This window comes from Microcebus murinus, chromosome 10, assembly GCF_040939455.1.
Source record: "Microcebus murinus isolate Inina chromosome 10, M.murinus_Inina_mat1.0, whole genome shotgun sequence".
In the NCBI taxonomy this organism is placed as follows: Eukaryota; Metazoa; Chordata; class Mammalia; order Primates; family Cheirogaleidae; genus Microcebus; species Microcebus murinus.
In genome coordinates, this window is record NC_134113.1 from 101,431,374 (window position 1) to 101,452,799 (window position 21,426).

General features: G+C 40.8%; 2 protein-coding genes across 24 annotated transcripts in view; one reads left to right on the top strand and one right to left on the bottom strand.

The window, feature by feature from the left end:
• The window catches only part of RAD52 (RAD52 DNA repair protein), a 35,343-nt gene extending 24,840 nt beyond the window's left edge, over positions 1-10,503 (top strand). For 5 of the 6 annotated variants that reach the window (XM_076007820.1, XM_076007822.1, XM_012748346.3 and 2 more), the window contains 4 exons: positions 2,194-2,390; positions 2,554-2,699; positions 5,115-5,339; positions 5,769-10,503. In XM_076007820.1, the coding sequence (XP_075863935.1) occupies positions 2,194-2,390; positions 2,554-2,699; positions 5,115-5,339; positions 5,769-5,830 (630 nt within the window). In that variant the 3' untranslated portion in view covers positions 5,831-10,503. Of the gene's footprint in view, positions 1-2,193; positions 2,391-2,553; positions 2,702-4,758; positions 4,829-5,114; positions 5,340-5,768 lie in introns of all 6 variants that reach the window. The other variant, XM_076007823.1, reaches the window with a different exon arrangement.
• Positions 8,344-21,426, bottom strand: part of WNK1 (WNK lysine deficient protein kinase 1) — a 151,575-nt gene continuing 138,492 nt past the window's right edge. For 9 of the 18 annotated variants that reach the window (XM_076007817.1, XM_076007816.1, XM_076007815.1 and 6 more), the window contains 6 exons: positions 20,200-20,402; positions 18,577-18,771; positions 17,605-17,697; positions 14,674-14,715; positions 11,792-11,979; positions 8,344-11,314 (listed from right to left, as the gene is read on the bottom strand). In XM_076007817.1, coding sequence (XP_075863932.1) covers positions 10,997-11,314; positions 11,792-11,979; positions 14,674-14,715; positions 17,605-17,697; positions 18,577-18,771; positions 20,200-20,402 — 1,039 coding nt within the window. In that variant the 3' untranslated portion in view covers positions 8,344-10,996. The remainder of the gene's footprint in view (positions 11,315-11,791; positions 11,980-14,673; positions 14,716-17,604; positions 17,698-18,576; positions 18,772-20,199; positions 20,403-21,426) is intronic. The other 9 variants (XM_012748327.2, XM_012748325.2, XM_012748322.2 and 6 more) reach the window with 3 other exon arrangements.

Genomic DNA, 21,426 nt, shown 5'->3' on the forward strand with positions numbered 1-21,426 from the left:
TCGCTGGTGGTGGCTGTCACTGGGCTGGTGTCCGCAGGTCTCTCCACCTGCTGGGGAGCCCACCAGCAGTCCGAGATGCAAGGGAGGGGAAAGGTGACTTATCCAGCTATCCTTCCCGATGGTCTCTGGGCTGCTCCGGCGGTCTCAGCTTCCAGTTCTCCTCTGCAACCTCCTCCCGTGGAGTCTCCCGTGGTCTCAGGTACCCCGCCTTCCGACCCTCGTCCAATGTAGGCTCGTCTTCTTGCTTTTTTCTTCTAATTTCTGCTAGAATCTGTCTTTTCTGCAGAGACACTCTGTCTGGCGGTGTTTCTCCTCCACCATCTTGATTCGGATCCCCCTTTTCCATTTTTTAATTGGGATATTTGATAGTTTATTGTTGAGTAGTAGTGCGTCTTTAAGTATTCTGGATATTATATCAGATATATGATATATATATATACCATCAGATATATATCATATCATATATATATCTATATATAGATATATGTATCACCCTGATCAGATATATGATTTATATATATTTTCTCCCATTACATAGGTTGCCTCTTAAGTTTTTAAGTTTGATGCAGTCCTATTTGTCTATCTTTACTTTTGTTGCCTGTGCTTTTGGGGTCATATCCAAAACAATGTCAGGAAGTTTTTCTTTTGATGTCCGTGGAACTAAGATAATTTTATTTCTTCCTATCTAGTTTGAATGCATTGTTTCTTTCTCTTGCCTAATTGCTCTAGTTAGAACTTCCAATGGTATGTTGAATAGAAATAGTGAGAGTGGGTGTTTTTGCTTTGTTTCTGATCTTAGAGGAAAAGCTTTCAGTCTTTCACCTTTGAGTGTATTAGCTGTGGCCTTTTCATATATGGCCTGTATTACATTGATGTGGTTTCCTTCTAGTCATAGTTCGTTGAGTGTTTTTATCACGAAAGAGTGTTGAATCTTGTCAAATGCTTTTTCTGTATCAGTTGAGATGAACATGCAGTTTTTATCCTTTATTCTGTTAATGTGCTGTATTACATTGATTTTCATTATGTTAAACTATTCTTGCATTCTAGGAATAAATCTCATTTGGCCATGTTGTATAATCCTTTTAATGTGCTGTTGAATTTGGTTTACTAGTATTTTGTTGGGGATTTTAAAATTGGTATTCATCAACTTGAGTCTTTGCTCTTTTTTTCTTAATCTAGTTAAGGGTTTGTCAATTTTGATTTTTTTCAAAAAAACCCACAACTCCTATTTTTGATTTTTCCCCCCCTATTGTTTTTGTATTCTCTATTTCATTTATCTCTGCTCTAATCCTTTTTTAATTTACTTCCTTCTGCTAGCTTTGGGTTTAGTTTGTTCCTTGAGGTATAAAGTCAAGTTGCTGATTTCAGATCTTCCTTTTTTTTTTTTTTTTTTGAGACAGAGTCTCACTGTGTTGCCAGGGCTAGAGTGCCGTGGCGTCAGCCTAGCTCACAGCAACCTCAAACTCCTGGGCTGAAGCAATCCTCCTGCATCAGCCTCCCGAGTAGCTGGAACTATAGGCATGGGCCAGCATGCTTGGCTAATTTTTTCTATTTTTAGTTGTTTGGCTAATTTCTATTTTTAGCAGAGACGGGGGGGGGGGGGGGGGGTCGTGGTCTTGCTCAGGCTGGTTTTGAACTCCTGACCTTGAGGAATCCTCCCGCCTCCACCTCCCAGAGTGCTAGGATTATAGGCGTGGGCCACCACGCCGGGCCTCTTATTTTTTAATTTATGTGTTTAGTTTCCTTCTTAGGATTGCTTTCACTGCCTCTCAGAAGTTTTATTTATTTTTTTTCGAGGGGGGGGACAGAGTCTCACTTTGTTGTTCAGGCTAGAGTGCCATGGTGTCAGCCTAGCTCTCAGCAACCTCAAACTCCTGGGCTCAAGCAATCCTCCTGCCTCAGCCTCCCGAGTAGCTGGGACTACAGGCATGTGCCACCATGCCTGGCTAATTTTTTCTATATAGTTTTAGCCGTCCAATTAACTTCTATCTATTTTTGGTAGGGACAAGGTCTCGCTCTTGCTCAGGCTGGTCTCGAACTTCCGAGTTCAAACGATCCGCCTGCCTTGGCCTCCCAGAGTGCTAGGACTATAGGCGTGAGCCACTGTGCCTGGCCTGTCCCAGAAGTTTTGGTATGTTGAATTTTAGTTTTCATTTATCTCAAGGTATTTTATCCTCTTTCTTTACTTATTAGTTGCCTCTGGAAGTAGATTTAACTAAAGCAAAGAGACAAGATTTTGAACCCTCTGTGGAACAGGCAAGATATAACAGCTGTCAACCAAACATGATGTTGGGACACCCAAAACCACAGCAAGTGACCTCCCCTTGCAGACCTCGCCACCCAGATGATCCCCACATTGTGATACAGGAGGAAAAGGACTGCAGCCCTCGGTATGGGGTCTAAGTTCCCTTCCTTTCCTCTTCTGCTCCTTCTCATGCGATTTAGTTTGCCTTCATTTCTACCTTCAGAGCCAGCAAGCTGGTTTGTGTGCTCTGTGAGGAACCACAGCCACCACTCACGAACTCTCTCCCACCTGTTGCTGTTGTGACCCAGACACCTGACCTCGGCCACTGTGGAGAATGATGCCACTTACCAGCGGAAGCTCCGGCAAAAGCGGCTGCAGCAGCAGTTCCGGGAGCAAATGGAGAGACAGCAGCAAGTTGAAGTATCTCCCCCATCAGTTGAAAAGAAGAGTGAGGGTGTGTGGGAAGATGGGAGCAGAGGCCCTAAGAAGTATATCTGAAGAGACTTCTCTCAAGCTGTACGAGGGAGAAATTAGTCCAGGAAATTAAGGGTAGTGAATCCGGGCTGGGCGTGGTGGCTCACACCTATAATCCCAGCGCTTTGGGAGGCTAAGGCAGGATTGCTTGAGGCCAGGAATTTGAGACTAGCCTGGGCAATGTAATGAGAACCTGTCTTTACAAAAAAAAAAAAAAAAAAAAAGAAAGGCCAGGCGTGATGGTATACACTTGTAGTTGCAGCCACTCAGGAGCCTGAGGTGGGAGGATCACGTAAGCCCAGGAGTTCAAGGCTATGGCAAGCTATGATGATGCCACTGCACTCCAGCCTTGGCAACCTAATCTTAAAAAAAGATAGTGAAATCCACCATGCACTTTCCCATTTCTAAAGACAATATTTTTTTTTTGGGGGAAGTAAATGGGCCTTGACATAATCTTCTGGAATTAGAAATTTCAGGGTAAAAAGGTTTTTTTGCTTCAGATAGCCTTTTATTTCTGTCATGTCTTTAAATAGAAGGAAAAATTGGGTTTGAAGATAATGGGAGCTTTTGGTAGATTATTTATTTGATGACTTTAGTTTATTTCAGAGTCCAGATTCAGTGGGAATAATAGACTTTTTTTTTAGTAGAGGTGATCCTTGCCCATAGAATATAGAATAGACACAAAGTAAGGGATTTATTCCACACCAATTGAACTTTTGCCTAGTTTTTCTCTACAAATTATGAAGATTCACAGAGGACTTCCTCTGTGTTTGGTTCATTAATATTCCCCTTAGCACTGACAGGCTGAAATTAATGTGAAAAAAACGAAACCTCTTACTGTCCCAGGATATCTTTAACCACTTTGGTGCAGCGCTCACCGGCCGCGAAACCTCGCCCGTGGCGGCACTCACAGTCGGCATGGTAGTCTGTGCTGTGCGTTGACCACACGCCCGTTTTGCTCTAAAGCGGCTAAAGTCTGTGTGTGTTCATCTGTGGCTGTTGGACGCTCGTACCAAAGTGGTTAATAGTGAGTTATTCCAGAGGTTTAGCTTCTGAACCATTGCAGAAACTCCCAGGGTAGAGTGTGGAATAGGTTGTCCTCTAGGACTTCCTCCTGTCTCTTACCAGACAACCGGAACCATTGTTCTTTTAATCTATTTTACATATTGGATTTTTGCTTAAGATTTTGTTTGAGCAAGGGTTATGGCTTTAAAAAGCAAGCAAGCTACTGGAGTAGATGGCTTCTCCCTCTACTTTTGCTGTTAAAGGAGAAATAAACTTTTGTTTTTACCATTTTATTGAGAAGGAATAGTTATTTTAAACCACATATAGGGAGACACTCTGAACCTATTCTGGTTTGGGGACTGCCTGATTCATGAATCATCCTTTGCCCAATTAAACTCTGTCAAATTAAAAAAAATCCACAAAAACAAAACACAGGTAGATCTGTTGTAGGGCTGGGACTCAGTAATCTTGAGTTCTTTTACAGTCTGAACTGGCATAGCCCCAGGCAGCTTTGCACTTCTTAGACTGCTCCCTCTAACAAGAGGGGAGTAGATTTAATCTCTTAACCATTTCGGTACCAGTGTCAACTGTAGTTGACAGCCACAGATGAATGTGCACAGCGACTATGGCCGACAGCCGTTATATGAAGGCGCACAGCCCAGCATCGACTTTAGCCGACAGCTGTGATACGACTTTTCTAATTTTTCATTTATCAAAATAAAATTGTGAACATTTAAGAATAATGTAATGAAAACATATATGTATATGTTTGTTACCTATTCTGATTTACATGACAAGTAAAGCTGCCTGTAAAGTAAAACAAGCTTTCAGTGCTTTAAGGCTTTCTTCGTCACACAAGAGCAAAACAGATTCGTCGTCAATGCACAGCACACACTATTGTGGGGACTGTGAGTGCAGCTGTGGGCGAGGTTTTGTGGCCGGTGAGCGCCGTACTGAAGTGGTTAAATTCCATTTAGCTATGTGATTTCTGACTTATCCTTTTTCTTCTGTGTAAACCGTAGCTGCCCTTCCAGCCCCTTTTGACGCACAGCACTACCATACCTGCTGTCTCAGAACCAGTCACTGAGAAAGACTGCCTTGCAGGTGTGACTCAAGAATTAATTAGTAAATACCCATGAAATGCTTATAAGCTACTGTGCTTTATGCTTTTAGTAGTAGTTAGGAATCCTCATTTTTATTGGCTGGGGTTCCGATAGCAAAAAATTTGTACTAACCAAAGGAAGCTTCAGTGCACTTTCAGGGGTAGAGGAGAGATTCCAAAAACTATCATAGGGTACTCAAAACATGGGATTTCCTATGGCCAGTGTTTCTAGGGCTTTCTGTGAGAACACTTATTTGCTGATGCTATACTTTTCTGTGGTCTCTGTAGAGAATCTTGATAATCTTGAAATGTGGGATCTGACTCCAGATGGATTGGACAGTGCTATCAAGCCCTTGTTTGGACCAGAACCACCCCAGACATCTGAGACACTAGCATTGAACAACCAGATGGTGACCTGGAACAGGACCCCACACAATGCTTGCCACCAGAAACCACAAGCAAAATCTAGACCCTGGCAACCCCAAACTTACAGCACTAACCAGCATGTAACAGGTAGGAAGAGAGAAGTGTTTTGTTTAGGAACAAAAATTAACTCTGTGAATTTTAAAGGAAGGATGACAATTAAGTTGGATAGAATCATTCCAAGGGAATAAACAGTGTAAGTAGAAGATAATTGATTTAAGAGCCAGAACTTTTCCTGTGGGCTCCTGCTTTCAGGTGCAGCCTTTGACAGTAGCAGGAAGCTTGAGGATGAGTATGTTGAGCTTTTCATAAGGATAAGGTAGGTCCTTCATGAGTATGATGCCATTTGGTATAGGGTTATTAGTAAGAGGGCTCAGCTTTCCTCCTAACAATAATTTTCATTTGTGGGCTCTTAGTCTAATTAGGATCATTAATACAATCCAGAAATTATTAACTGTAAGTTTATTCCTTATTTTTAAAATCATGGCAGTTACTTTTAAGCCATTTTATTATCCACAGGTAACTGGGAATCTCTTAAGAAGAGCCAGGACATGAAGAAAAGGAAATTGGATCCATCTTAACTGAGGCTCAGCCTATATCACTGGACTCTTGTCACAAAGGGACTTTGGTCATCATTCCTGGGGAATGAACTTAATTTCTAAGGAAATATTTTGCTTCATTCTGAACCCTATCAGAGGTTTGACTATGAGTCTACTGTAGATAGAGCTGAGCACCTTTAAGAAGCTTATCACATACTGCAGGGGGGAGGTACTGGACAGATGAAATATCTTTTCTTTGGCTCTTGTGGCTTTCCACTATTTATTTTTAAGCTTTTATGTTAATAAAGATAGACATTTTGGGAATCACCACTGGCTGCCTGCAATCAAGCAAGACAGGCTAGAATTGGTACTAAGCATGAGCTTTAATAATTGCCTACATTAAATCCTTTTGAGTAATCTGTTTTCTTTCCTTTCAGGTCTCCATGCTTTTAATGTTGTCCACATAAGGACTGTAACACATCATGATAGGAACAAGGTTGCAGTAGTGCTTTTTACTACTTCTATCCATCGAGACTACCATCTTCATCTAATATTTAATATAATCTCTAATTTTTGGGTTTATGACATCATAATCCTACATTATTTCAAGACCAACATTTTTGCTAAGCAAGGAAAAGGCATTTTCAGAAAGCAAATCCTCTATTTTAACAAAATGGAAAATATTGTACAGGCTGAATACCCCTTGTCTAAAATGCATGAGACCAGAGGTGTTTTGGATTTTGAAATATTTGCCTATACATTGAGATATCTTGGGGATGGGAACAAGTCTAAAATGAAATTCATTTGTGTTTCATATATATCTTATACACATAGTCTGAAGGTGATTTTATATAATATTTTACATAATTTTGTGCACAAAACAAAGTTTGTGTGCAAGATATGTTGCAGCTGGGGCTGGGAGGGTTTTTACCCTCGGGGCTGAATAAACTGTTTTGTGTGTCTGTTTTGACTACAACCTGTCACATGTGGTCAGGGGTGGAATTTCCCACTTGTGGCATCATGTGGTACTCAAAAAGTTTTGGCTTTGGGAGCATTTGGATTTTGGATTAGGGATGCTCAAACACTAACTGCTTTCATTTCCCATTTCAGATGTGAGATGTAATCTACCTTAACAGAAATTGGTTTTACAGTGTTTAGATCAGGCGCCCTCAAACTATGGCATGCGGGCCACATGCCGCCCGCCTAAGACATTTATCCGGCCCGCCGGGTATTTTTGCCACTGCTGCCTGTCCTGCTTAGCAGCCAACTCATCCCAGGCCCACAGTGCGCACTCTCCAATGGTCTGAGGGACAGTGGACTGGCCCCCTGTTTAAAAAGTTTGAGGAGCCTTGGTTTAGATGTTTCAGAATTCTTTCCCCCAAATGATGAGTTTGCAATCTTACATTTTTAGGTGGATTTTGGGCTGTGCAGTGCCTAATCTTGAAGCAGTAACTTCTTTTTTTTTTTTTTTTTTTTTTTGAGACAGAGTCTCACTTTGTTGTCCAGGCTAGAGTGAGTGCCGTGGCGTCAGCCTAGCTCACAGCAACCTCAAACTCCTGGGCTTGAGTGATCCTTCTGCCTCAGCCTCCTGAGTAGCTGGGACTACAGGCATGCGCCACCATGCCCGGCTAATTTTTTATATATATATCAGTTGGCCAATTAATTTCTTTCTATTTATAGTAGAGACGGGGTCTCGCTCTTGCTCAGGCTGGTTTTGAACTCCTGACCTTGAGCAATCCGCCCGCCTCGGCCTCCCAAGAGCTAGGATTACAGGCGTGAGCCACAGCGCCCGGCCTGTAACTTCTTATTTTTGGATCACAGACCCATTTGTGGGAGGCTGTGACTGAGGGAAGGAACTCTTAACCACTTTGGGACCAGCGTCGACTATAGTCAATAGCCACAGATGAACACGCACAGCAACTTTAGCCGACAGCCGTGATACGAAGGCGTGAAGCCGAGCGTCGACTTTAGCCAACAGCCGTGATATGACTTTTCTAATTTTTCATTTATCAAAATAAAATTGTGAACATTTAAAAATAACGTAATGAAAACATATATGTTACCTATTCTGATTTACATGACAAGTAAAGCTGCCTGTAAAGTAAAACAAGCTTTCAGTGCTTTAAAGCTTTCCTCGTCATACAAGAGCAAAAGGGATAAAGACTACCACGCGGACTGTGAGTGCCGCTGTGGGCGAGGTTTCACGGCTGGTGGGCGCAGTCCCGAAGTGGTTAAGCAGCAGTTGACCATTTCTATTCCTTTGGAAGATGAAGAGCTTACCCTGACTTCCCTATCTTCTAAAGGCTTTTACTTTACCTGCTGTTGCACGGATTTGGTCATATATTCAGCTTTTGATTTTGATATCCTTACCATTTTCCTTAGGAAAAAATATCACCTTTGTCTGCAGTATAATCTTAATTCAGGGCAATACTGTTGCTTAAAAAAAAAAAACAAAACTCCTGGGAATTAGTAATCCAGTTTTAAGTTATACATGACTCAAAATAATGCCAATGAGAATGTGAAAAGGGAATTTGCTGGAAATGAAACCTCACAGCTCAACAAAAGCAAGTTTGGTTTATTTGAATGGTTTCATTAAATAAGTCTACAAAGGTAACAAACTGAAGCACAAAGCGCAATCTTACAAGAAGCGCAACACCCAGAGTTAGTGCAAAATGTACAATTAATGGCTGCTGAGAAACCCCCAACGTTTGAATTCAGTTTGTTTTTTTAAACAGTGTACATTGTTAAATAATGTAAGGAAAACATTTATAATTCAGAAAGATTTTTTTTAATGTGGAAAAAGATACTCAGTGTACTATTAACACAAAAATAATTTAAACAGTTCAGTAGCACTAGTTCATTCCTCTAGGCTTCAGTTATTTCATCCACAAGAGGGGAAAAAAATCAATAGTAAATAAAATCAGTTCTTACTTTTTGTGTATGAGTGAAAAGATCTCAAAATTATTAAACCAAAATAACAAAACAAGAATGTGCTGCATTTGGCTCCCTCATTCCTCTGGGATAAGTTTTTTGTTCCATTGGTCTTAGGTGGTCTACTTCTCATTTACTCGGTACTCTCTCTGTGCTATCCTTACTCTTACCCTCTCCCCAAGAATTACAAGCAGAGAATAAGTAACAGTTTTAACGCAGGGCTTGAAACCGCTGGCCTTTTCAATTCTACCTTCCTAAAACCCTCAGCTCTCTTTTGTGTCTTGGTCCTAGGCCACACAGTAAAGAAAATAGGCCCATAAGGAATGAATAGGACTCGGCTCTTCCTACCCTTGTGATTCCTGGGATGTGCCAATGGAGGGGGTGGGGAGTGAAAGGTTGGGAATATGTCAGCTTCTCAACTAAGAGTCAAGAGAAGAAGCACCCCAAATTCAGAGTCCTAGCTTCTTTATCCATCTTCAGAGATAATAGAGTTCCCAAATATAGCCAATTAGGACAGTATTTCTGGAAAGCTCTGAAAACAATAGAACTGCCCATTACAATTAGGCATAGCACTAAATAATACTGGTTGGTTGCAGTTATTATTTAAAGGAAATATTTATATGAAAATGAGAATATTAGTTATAACTTTAGAAATAAAGGTGGCCCAATAGAGCATAATCCTGCAACCATTTGGATACCATAGAGGAAATGGGTAGGAATAAGCATTCTTTTTGGCAATGCTTATTAAGATGTAGAAAGATTCATTTTCCACAAAATATAGTACCCTAAGCTGAGAAATGCATAGTACATGTGCAAGGGGAAAGCAATCCAAATAGTTCTTCTTAGAGCGACTTTCTCCATCTGTGGCTTTTCACTATCATGTTTTCCAATGTAAAAACTAACCGCCACCCCCTTCTCTTTATGTTTAATTTCTTCTAGATCTTGTCTGTTCAAGCCCAGCTCAAATAAGTAAGGTTTATGACAGTCACTGGCTGGGCATCAAGTGTCTTCTAAACAAGTTTGTTCCCCCATTCTTTAGTCTTTCTTTTTCTTTCACTGAGCACACACCACACTCAATCTTTTAAATTGCCCAATTTTGTTATAATGCCCCTCCCTCAACTATTCCTGAAAGAACCTTCTGCTTTCATCCACTGATGCCAACTTAACTTCTCACCTGACTCATCTTATACCTGTTCTAGACAAAATTGTTGAATGACTTAAACAAAAAATACTCTTTCAACTTCCCTTTGGCATATCCACTGCTAGGGTCACATGGACCTACAATTTCCTTCCACATGCCCTTTGCTGTTCTGGGGTCTGATAAGTTGATGCTAATGGCAGAAGCAATAGAAGTCCAAGGCACTAAAATGTCCAGCAAGCAACACTGGGAGAACAGAAGTATTCAAGTACGGTAATTTATACAATTTTACATTCACATTTATTTATCTAATACAATGGAAATACAAAGGAAAAAAGTTAAAGTGTCTCAATAAGTAAAGGACAGAGCTAGCTTTTTTTGGAACTTTTTTAAACGTTTCATATTTTACTTTTAAAACTACTGTTGTCCAACAACATTTATATAATATCACAGTGTTTCCACATCAAAACTGATGGCAAAGTTACATGTCCGCAGGGAACTTAATTTTTTTCCCTAATTGCTAATGCTGCAGTCAAAGCTGCTAATATCTTTTGCCTAAAGCACTAATGACCTATCATAAGGGTTACACCCCCAGTCCCCTGGTATTTTCCACTGGGTTCTAAAAAGCAAAGAAAAACAAAAAGAAGGGGTGGTGGGGGCGGGGGAAGAAGGATAGGAGCAAGGTAGGAGATAGCCCAATAGCTTTTTTGTGTGTGTCTTGTGGTTTGGACTGTTGAGGGAGAGTAAGGGATTCAGGGCATGTAGCAAAATTAGGAGCTCCACCCACTTGAAAATACAGATGGGGTTTGATTTTACATAAGCTCTCTAGTAGCTTACTAATGAACAAGATTCTCTTTCCTCGCCCAAGCCCTCACAGTTGGGTATAGAAGAACAGGAAAGCATGGTCTGAAGCTGCCCCTTCACACAAGAAAGCTGTTCTTGTCCCACTCCAATAAATGGAGGGGAAGATACTCTTCATTCTGTGGGCTGAAAGCGGTATTAAAACATTCCCTTCTGGCAAGAAATAACCAGTTAAATGCAGCACTAGTAGTTAGTAAGAGGCTACTTTCCCACCCCTCCCTCCATCAGCATTCCATCCCCTGTCCCCAGATCTACTCAGTTAATGGCTTTAGGTCTGACTAAGTGGTCCGCAGGTTGGAACCTGGGGGATTGCTGATGGATTTCTGCAAATTGCTGATGTTGAAATTCTGCAAGGAGGCAGTTCCCACAGGTTGGAACTGGCTAAGTGGCTGTGGTGCTGGGCCACCTGTCCCACTCCACTGAGCGCCAAATGGGGCAGCTGGAAAACCGTACTGCTGTGGGGGGCACAGAGACTTGGTGAAGTGACCTAGAGAGGTAGCTGATGCTGCAGAGATGGGGGCAGAGCCACCCAGGTTTGAGGTCATGGAGATGCACAGCTGCCCAGGTGCAGAGAACTTCCTTGCCATTCCAGGGCCCTGGAAACAAAACCACCATATGTAAAGTCTGGTGTGGGCTTAACACCCATGGGTATAAAATGGGCAGCACCAAAACACACATCTATTTTGTAGGGTATGTAAAATGAAACAAAACCTTCTACAGTATTTACTGGCTCTTTATATTTACCAAGTAAGAGTGAAAATGACTCTTCTGATTAGACAGGAGGGGTGTTATGTGTATGTGCATGTCTGCACATGTAGTTCAGGATGTTGAAGGAAAAGGGAAGAAAAAACTGAGCTGATCTTAAGAGGCTAGCAATTCAGGGAAGGAAGAATAAAAGAGTATGTGGGTGCTTTTTGCCTTGTTTATCTAAAGAGTGTTAAAGTTCATGAGCTACTAAAGAATGTCATGGCATAAAATGTTAAGTAGCTTAGGTAGCTTATCACCTTGGATTTAGCTGTGTGTTAAGTGATACTCTGATAGATTAGGTCTAATGGCAAAAGGGGAAGACTTACCTCATAATTCATATGTCCTTTGCTTCCTCTCCTGCCTGAAAGATTCATGGCATCTCGGGCCCAGTTGTCTACCAATTTGTGCAGGTCATCTGTGAATGTGCCCTTCCTGCTGGATGTCATGGCAGGAGGCTGAGCCTGGGCGGCTTGGCTGTTCACTGTCCCCCCGACGGTGTTTGTGCTGCTGGTCCCTAGAGTTATAAGGAACAGAATATAAGCATTAAAAGGAGCCTGGGTTATAATTTCAGGAAGAGGGAAAACTTTACAGGATAATGAATGGCAAACCACAGAATGGGGAGAGGATGAACTGGGAAGCCATGCAAGAAAGGAAGATTTTTCTAAGGTTTTATTTAGCCATTTGTTTTGGTATAAAAGGGTAATAAAAGCAGTTTCTCTTCAGTAGCTGCAGATAAGGCTGAACAATTCAGGATGATGGTAGGTACAAGGGCAGGGACCTTTTTCAGCCCCTTCACAAAGCATCTTAGAGTACTGAAACTGCCTGCCAGTACTCTATGCCCAGCATCATATTGATGAGGGAGAGGTGAAATGGTCAACAAGACTAGTTAATCTGGAATTTGGCAGAATGCGGGGCCAAATAATTGGATTTCTTTTGCATTTGGCTGGGTTAAAGCAGGAATAGGAATGCAAAGATAGGTGCTTGGCCAAGGAGAAGATGGGGTTCCCATACTATGTGGACCCTGCCACATTCTTTAAAATAGAAAGAGGTAATAAGTAGCATGCTCTGTACAGAAAACTTTTTCACCTGGACCCATAAACATGAATTTGTAAACATAAACCTGGTTAAGAGTTAAGCCTTCAACCTCTCCCAATTTCCAACGAGTTAAAGACCAAGATTACTCATGAGGAAGGGACTGCATGGTGTGCCTGAATCTTTCAACTCCAGGAAACATGCTTTTCCTGAAGATGACCTCAGTTTCAATTGGTTCCAGGATTCTCACCCCTTCTCCCCAATCTTCCCAGAACACTATGTAGAAGCAACAGGAAAATGCAGCTGAGGCAGGGTGCAAAGGAAAGGAGGAAGCTTTGAGGTTGTGATGAAGGAAATCTATTTCTATGGTTTGATGAGAAAGGAAGGAGTCTGTGTCCTGCCTGATTTCGGTTCTGCTGAAGGGCACACTGAAGATTATTCGAAGAGGCACGTATTAGGGAAGAGGGAAAGAAGAGTCATGGTCTTGTTTTTTTTCCTCTCACCCCCCACTTTCTTATCAGATCTCACATTTGCTATAGAATAAATAAAATCTACTAAAAAGTTAAGTTGTGAGACACTAGGCCTTAAGATACCCAAGTAATGCTGGGGGCTAAATAAGTGCATGTGTTTTCCTGCTTTCAAGGTCAAAGCAGCACCAGAGCACAACACCTAATGCAACCCTGCCATTTAAAAGCCCATTATTAACCATTACTGGTCTCAAGTCAAGTTTATATCTTACCACCCAGGGAATGGCACACAAGCATATCTGTGCTGGACTAACAGCTAATTCTGAGGTGAAGTGCAGAGTAAAGAAGGTCATATTCGTCTTACCACCATGGCAAGATATAGAACTAAGGCAGTGTGCATGTCAGCTCACTTCCTGGTGCCCGCTTGAGCCACAAGGGGATTGCTATCACATACAGTGTAAAGGGAAGAGTAACTTCCCCTATAGAACAGGAACCCAAGTGGAAAAGTATTAAAGCACAGGAAATAGCCTTCTGCAAACAGCAAATGTGAGATGGAGGTGAAGTGGGAAGCATAGGCAATGAGGATGGGCAGTCATGACAGTGACTAAGGAAAGCAAGCATATCACATGCACAAGGACTGTCACCCTGTGTGAATGATTATTACTTGGTGAGCTTGATGTGAGAGATAACCAAAACAAAAGCCAGAAATAATCGTGGGAGAGCAGGGCTGTCAGAAGCTAAATACAAGGAACTCAGGAGAGGTGAGCACTGCTTGTTCACAAGAGCTTATGTTGGGAGTCACACCTCTCCACTGTGGTGTTAGTCGCCCTTGGTACTGTGAGGCCCCTTTACCAAATTTCATCTTTAATTGTAATCTGTATTACCCAATACTGGACTCTGAAAGTGGGGTTTATCCCAAGAGGAAGAGTTAACTATACAGTTAAACCTTCTTATTCTGGCTCCTGTGAACAGGCTTCCCGGTTAAAGAAAGAAACAAATGCATCCCTTTCTGACTAGAAATTAATTCCTAGGAAAAGCAGACTTGACCATAAAAGCTATTATAGTGGAGAGGACTTCTATAGAATGTGCTAGTCAGTCTCTAAACCTTTTAGTTCTTCAACAATAATCTATTATGAAGCACAACACTGCCCAGTACCCAAGTATGGAGTTTTCCTGTTGACCCTCTCTAGAACCTTGTAGGTAGCCTGCTGGGTTGCAACTTTAATGAGAAGCCATCAGTCTAAGAAGCCAAACTCTACAAAGTAGTATTTCTCTCCTCACCAATCTAGCAGACATCTCCCACTACATGGACTTTCATATGCTTTCATCCTGCTGAGTTTCCAGTGGGGAGTTTAACAGTGCCTGCCACTTATCTGCTGGCTAAAGGGCTCTCTTTCCCATAGGAGCTAGGTATCTCTGACCTCCCTATACACATCCATGGGCATCACCAATCTATGACTAGGAGACTATTCACAGATCTAGGCTCACATGGGGTCATCACTGATAGCACTGACTAGGAGGTGGTCTCTCAATCTGAAAGAATAGCTAGTAGTTAGCAATTAAGCATGTTAAAAAACATATTAGAAAAGGGCGCAGAGACAGATGGAAGTTAGGAATCAGGGAGCTCTGAGGCTTCAGAGTTCAAAGAACTTATAGATAACAGGTGTTGCAATCAAGGACCAAAAGTAACAGAAAGAAAAGATAATTACTACAGAGCTGGTTGCAAGGACAGACTTTTTTCACCATCTTCCCTGAAGCACAAAGAAAGAAGCAATGTGTTAAAGATAAAGAAACATCGGTGTAAAATATTTAGAATCTTAAACAGCACACAAAGGCCCAGCAAGAGAAAGCAGGAGGGGAGACAGATGGGTAGTCCTTGCCATAGACATAGGTTTTTTTCCTTTTATTCTCCTCCTCTATTCTGAAGGAACATAGACACAGTTCTATGGGATACAAATGTTGAGTTTCCACATCCAATCTTTGTATCTAAAAGAGTAATGCCCTGCATTATAGCTCTGGAATGGGGGGAGGAATGCCAATCTCTTAGGTCTCACTGCTTGAATTTCAAATACCCAAGCAGTGTTTCCACTGACCCTGTCTCACTTCCTGTTTCTCCAGCTGGGTTGTTAAAAAGCACTTAATTAAATGCATTAGCAATCTTACCACAGTAGGCTGATAGATGGATATTACCATTGTTACAGTTTTAAATTTCTTTAAATTGGTTATTACAGTTCCACATCCTAGACATACATACCAATCCCTTCCTTTCCAGAAAAATCTTTAAAAGTATGTGGAAAACAAGCAACCTCTGAACATAAACAGAGCAGTAAGCCAAGCTGTGCTTCCAAACCATTATCTATTTTGAGAGCAGAGAATAATATATAAGATCCCTACCCTTTTAAAGTACTTGTTTTCTTTTTTTTTTTTTTTTGAGACAGAGTCTCACTTTGTTGCCCAGGCTAGAGTGAGTCCGTGGCGTCAGCCTGGCTCACAGCAACCTCAATCTCCGGGGCTCAGAGATCCTACTGCCTCAGCCTCCCGAGTAGCTGGGACTACAGGCATGCGCCACCATGCCCGGCTAATTTTTTGTATATATATATTTTTAGTTGGTCAATTAATTTATTTCTATTTTTGGTAGAGACGGGGTCTCGCTCAGGCTGGTTTCGAACTCCTGACCTTAAGCAATCCGCCCGCCTCGCCCTCCCAAAGTGCTAGGATTACAGGCGTGAGCCACCACGCCCGGCCCTAAAGTACTTGTTTTCTTTGCATATTTCTTCATAATCTTTTTTTTTTTTTTGGTGTGGATACAGGGTCTTGCTATATTGCCCAGGCTGGTCTCAAACTCCAGACTTGCACGATCTTCCTGCCTTGGCCTTCCAAATTGCTGGGATTGCATGAGCCACTATAGCTTGCCTCCACATTTCTTTAAGTCTGCCTCTTTGGATTTGCTGACCAGGCTTACATGACCTTTCCTGATGTGCCTACAACAGATGTAGGGCCTCTTGTTTTAGACCCAAAGGGAAGTGGTAAGATTTAATATTTCTAACAACTTTCATTTGAACAACAGGGGAAATACTACCTACTTTTAAGTGTGGGATAAGAATTTATAGAATTAACTGAAATTATAGAATTTACCTGTCACATTACACTTAATAAAAAGAAGTCTTGGTTCTCTTTCTTCCCTCTCAGACATTTCAGGCTGTGTATGATAGGTCTGATATCTCACATTCTGGTTCAAAACCCTTGCCTCCTACTACTCATGTACTTTCATCTTTTTAGCTGAACATGCAAATTAAATGTTTATTTAAGTGTCAAGTGCTAGGCATAGTCCAGGTTAGTCTAACCAGAAAAATTATTGATCTGGGTGTTCAAATATCATACATGCTTGGAAAACTACCAAATTGGGTAATGTCTTCTACCCCTTTCTTTGTTAAATAGCCCTGGACTAGTGATTGTAGGGGGAAGGCAGTAAGAGACTGCCTCAAGTACAACCAATCCATTACTAGTTCAGGTAAAGAAAATAGCAGTACTGGAAAGGTTATAAATGTGTGAGTAAGGGAAATGGAAGTTAATGTGTTGTACTTCCCTTTAAATCTGGTCACTACAAAGAACAAAGGGAGGTGTAAATCCTTTCCACCATGAAGAGGCCCAAAGACCACTGGACCAAACTTAGAAACAGTGAAGGCCTTAGCACATGCATTTAAAAAGCACTTCAATAACCACATCAGAAGTTTGAGGCCTTAATAGAGAAGATCTTTCACCAAATTCTAAAAAGATTTTTTTGCTTGAACTATGTTTCTGTTTGTTTTTTAAACTATTATTTCAATAAACATTTATTGACTACCTGCTTAGGTGCCAGGGAGGCACTGGCTAACTCAAGGGAAACCATGCATGCACTTCCCAAATGCTACTTGTTTTGGTGTAACTGGTCTTACTTGACTTATACAACAACCCTAGGACATAGGTCATGTCTTCATTTCACATATGGGGAAGAAGGGTGACTTGCTATTGTGCCTTGTTTTTAAGCAGAAAGCTGGGAAATCCTAGCAATTATGTTAAAAAGACAATTTTCACTTGTCGGTACTGGGCTTTGGTCTTTAACAGAATAAATGCTTTATCAGAATAACCACTTTTTGAACTATTGATTTTATAGGTTTTGAGGGCAGTGGTGATCTAATGAAGAGATTCTAGCATCTTTTCAACTGGTAGATGTTTAGGCTTAATTGTGGAAAAGAATGGAAAAAATAGGGTATAACTTTTACCTGCTGCCAAGATCTAAGTGCATCAGTGGTCAAGATGCTGTCACTTCTAGTGGCAGGGCAGTGAGACGAATATGACCGTAGAGTGTAGTCTTCCCTATTCTAAATAACCCAGCAGTCTACAGACTTGATACCCTCTGTCACAGCTCTATGAAGAAACAATTCTACCAGAAAGTTAGAGTGAAGTTTGTAGAAGCTTATTATCATTTCTAAATCTTTTATAATTGATGTGCAGACCCAAACTTCTGAGGGTAACAGTAATTCAGCCAAGCCACTGAGTAGATGATATACAGAAAGAGACAAATAAAAATGGACTGTGTGAAACATCAGATCCGAGCAGCAGAAAAACAAGGACAAGGAAGGAGTAAAGGTGTTACACACAAAGAGCCAAGCAGGGCGTACTCAGAAATCGGGTCCTCCTGCCACCAGGTTTGAATGTCACCTGTTCAGATGCACAGTTAAACTTCGCACAGCCTGTGAGGGGAAAAACAAGGAAGAACAGAGAGAGAGGAGAAGAGACAGAACACAGCTACAAGATGTTAGAAACTTGAGGCTGGAGTGGTGAAATGCACTAAGATGGTACACAAAAGAACAAGCTTCTGGAAGAAAGTCACATATGTAAGACTGGAAATACTAGGTCTCAATTCTTTTCATGCAAAATACTGATGCTTTTCTCAGTTGGAATAAAGCTACTTAGTTTGTGCTTCTTACTAGCCAAGTACATTCATCTTGTGAAGAGACAATCTAATCTCTTATTTCAGTGAAACTGGCAAAGGGACTTGAGCTACTTACCTATATTTTTTTTCATTCTCTTCCACCCATGATACCTAATTCCTTTCAATTCTTGTTCTAATGTTACTAGAAGCTCTTTCCTCTGCAGGAATGTTTTCATCAATTATTAGCAAACAAAACTATATTTGGAAAGTAGGTAACTGTAGGGCTATTCATTTTAGTATGCCACTCCCATACTTAGAAGTTACAAAAGGCTACACTGGCTAAGAAAATGCATTAGCTTTCAGAACTGCTAAAACTCCCTAGAATTTCCCAGTATTAAAACATAAGTGCCAAATCCCAAATGAGTTATCATATAGGTTGCAGATGTAACTTCTTACTGTAATCCCTTGAAAAAAAGCCATTTCACCTGATGATACCAATGAACCCACCAATTCTAATCATTTTACTCAATTGCACTTTTCAGCCCAAAGATTAAGTGTACAACTCACAGGCTGTGTTCTAGTCAGCTGGTCTTTCATCTGACCTTAACAATAGGTTATTCATCAGGCTTTTGTCCCAGGGATGGCAATATCTCCATGTTAATGTTTTTGGAAGATGATGGTTGCTTTGATTTCTTACCTTGACCTGGAGCAGAAAGGCTTGGTACTGAAATGGCACCATCACTGGTGAAGGCTGAATAGAGGTTGTCACTAGAGGGAGATGGCTTAAGGGGCTGTAATAGCTGATTCTGCCCAGACTCTGGGATGTTGCCAGGAGGGTGGAGGGTCTGCTGGGGGTGCAAGACTGAAGCTGCACTCTGACCAGACATGTTACCTGCCAAAAGATAAAGTGGCGTGAGGAAACACATCCAGCTTTCCCCCAATGCACTCAATAGGCATTGTTCTTATTCCTTCAATTTGTCCCACTGAGTGATTAACAATGGGCAAAAGCTATAAGTTGATGAAAGATCAAAGTCCTCACAAACAAAAAGGGAAATGAGGAATGACACTAAGAGTCAACAGGCAATAGGGATATATGAATTATCCCAGAAGCGTTTTAGCTTTAGAAAACCGAGATGGTCCACAAGCCTGAGCAGAATAAGACTAGAATATGCAGTGGATATTTGGCAATTCCACAATGGCTTTTTTTTTTTTATCCTATTAGAAAAGATATTGAATTATAATATAAATGGGTTTATTAGGTAGTCTCTGCTTAGACTTTCTTGTAAATACGCATCAGATCAGATACAAAAGAGATGTCAAAATATGTGATTACAGAGCAATGAATGTTTAAAATTATTCTTAGTAGGTGGCTTTCGATCACTAGGTCAATTGTCCTAAAATTGATTAACTTCTCTGTTCCCTAGTTACTATTTATAGTTAAATAGAAGTTCACTCAAAAACTATGGCAAAATTGGGGTCAGAATCTGACTGGGATCAGATCAGAGATCAGATGAACTCTCTTACAATCACATTTCTATTGACTGGTTTCACGAATTGGTTCAAATGTGCTAGAGGAAAGATTTGGGCATCTACGAAAGCTTCCATAGAATGGAGCTGCTAAGAAGTTTGCAACTGCTTTCTAATATACTTTAGCTCTCTTTTACTTTTGAACTAATTATCTGTTAACACTGCCATAATTTCACCAAAGGATAAAAGCTCTTTATTTTCTATTTAAATAGACAAACTATAGTTCCTTACAAGAGATTATGAGTTAACTATTTCTTTGATTATAACCACTAGCAAGTTCTTTATCCCAACATAGATATATAAAATAAAAATTCTAATCAAGGAAGTTACCACTTAGACACACTCAAGTACCCATGGCATTTACATTCATCTCAGTTGAGTTCATCTCAGTTGCAATTATGATGAACTCAATCATTAAAAGGAAGAATCTACCTAAACTTTACTAAACAGAGAATAATGTATTTTCCTTCAATTGCTCAAGAGTTTGGTTAAATGCTGTGAGTTAATGGGAAAAGCTAAATGTTTTTCCTTATGAACAACTATAAATGATGATTACCAGTACATAGCAATATGGATTACAATGGAATAAACCTTTGTACTTATTCAGTTTACTTCCATAGACTCAAAAAGAGGCACAATAAATATGGGGAGAGGGGAAGTCAAGGAAACAAGGATATTAGGAAAACTTTTGAAATTTAACAAAAATAACATGTTTAATAGATGTTATATATGTAGTTGAAGACAGAAACAAAAGATGGGACACCCATGGCTGACCTGGCCTAGGGTTTTTTACCTGAAAGCTGGGGGCTTTTATTCCCCAAGGAACTGCTGCGACTAGATTTGCTGCCTTTGCTTTTCGTGAGTCGCCTTCTTCTCCCTGAAAGGGGAGCAGCTGGAGGAATAATGACAGCAGGGGGAACCTTGCCCAGCTTGGTATATAAAGATTCAATTTCATGCTTCTGGCGACTCTGCAGGTCCTGAATCTCTTTAAGATGTCTATGAATGATAAATCAAACAAATATAACCCTCTTTATTCAAACAAGAAAGAACTAACAGCATAGTCTTAAACCTGTATCCAAGTATTTACTAGTTACTAATGAACCTTTTCTCCAAATGTTCTACACAAAACTCTGGCTTGTCAACTCACCTTGCTGGCCTCCATTATCCAAGCCATATCCCAGCAAGCTCCTAGCCAACAACAAATGATTGATAATGTGTTAGGGGAAAAAGAATTCCTGACTTTTGAGGCCATGTGCAGGACACCTGAATTTGCTACTCTGATCCAATCTGCCAAATATAATTAACAAAACTTGACAACAGACCAGGCGTGGTGGCTCACGCCTGTAATCCTAGCACTCTGGGAGGCCGAGGAGGGCGGATTGCTCAAGGTTGGGAGTTCGAAACCAGCCTGAGTGAGACCCTGTCTCTACTAAAAATAGAAAGAAATTAATTGACCAACTAAAAATATATATACGAAAGAAAAAAAATTAGCCGGGCATGGTGGCACATGCCTGTAGTCCCTGCTACTCGGGAGGCTGAGGCAGCAGGATCGCTTGAGCTCAGGAGATTGAGGTTGCTGTGAGCTAGGCTGATGCCACGGCACTCACTCTAGCCTGAGCAAAAAAGTGAGACTCTGTCTCAAAAAAAAAAAAAAAAAAAAAACCAAAAACAAAAAAACTTGACAACATAATCATACATCCTAGTGCCATTACTGGATTAATATGGTAGGCTAATAGCCAAGAGTGGTTAATGGTGATAAAAAGTACCATTAATAAAATACTTATATCATGTATATTATATCACTGCTATTATAGTAGTAATTCAAAGGTGCTAGAGAAGTCCTTTAACTAGAAATGCTACCAGTCCTTCTGAGTGTAAGAGAACCTAATGAACTACAGTCAGGGAACTTTAGCTTTTGCATATCTCCTGCTCTTTAAAAGAGAGACATCAGCATATTGTAGTGAAAAGAATATTCATTCTAGCACTAAGATCTAGGTCTTAAAACATTATCTGCCATTAT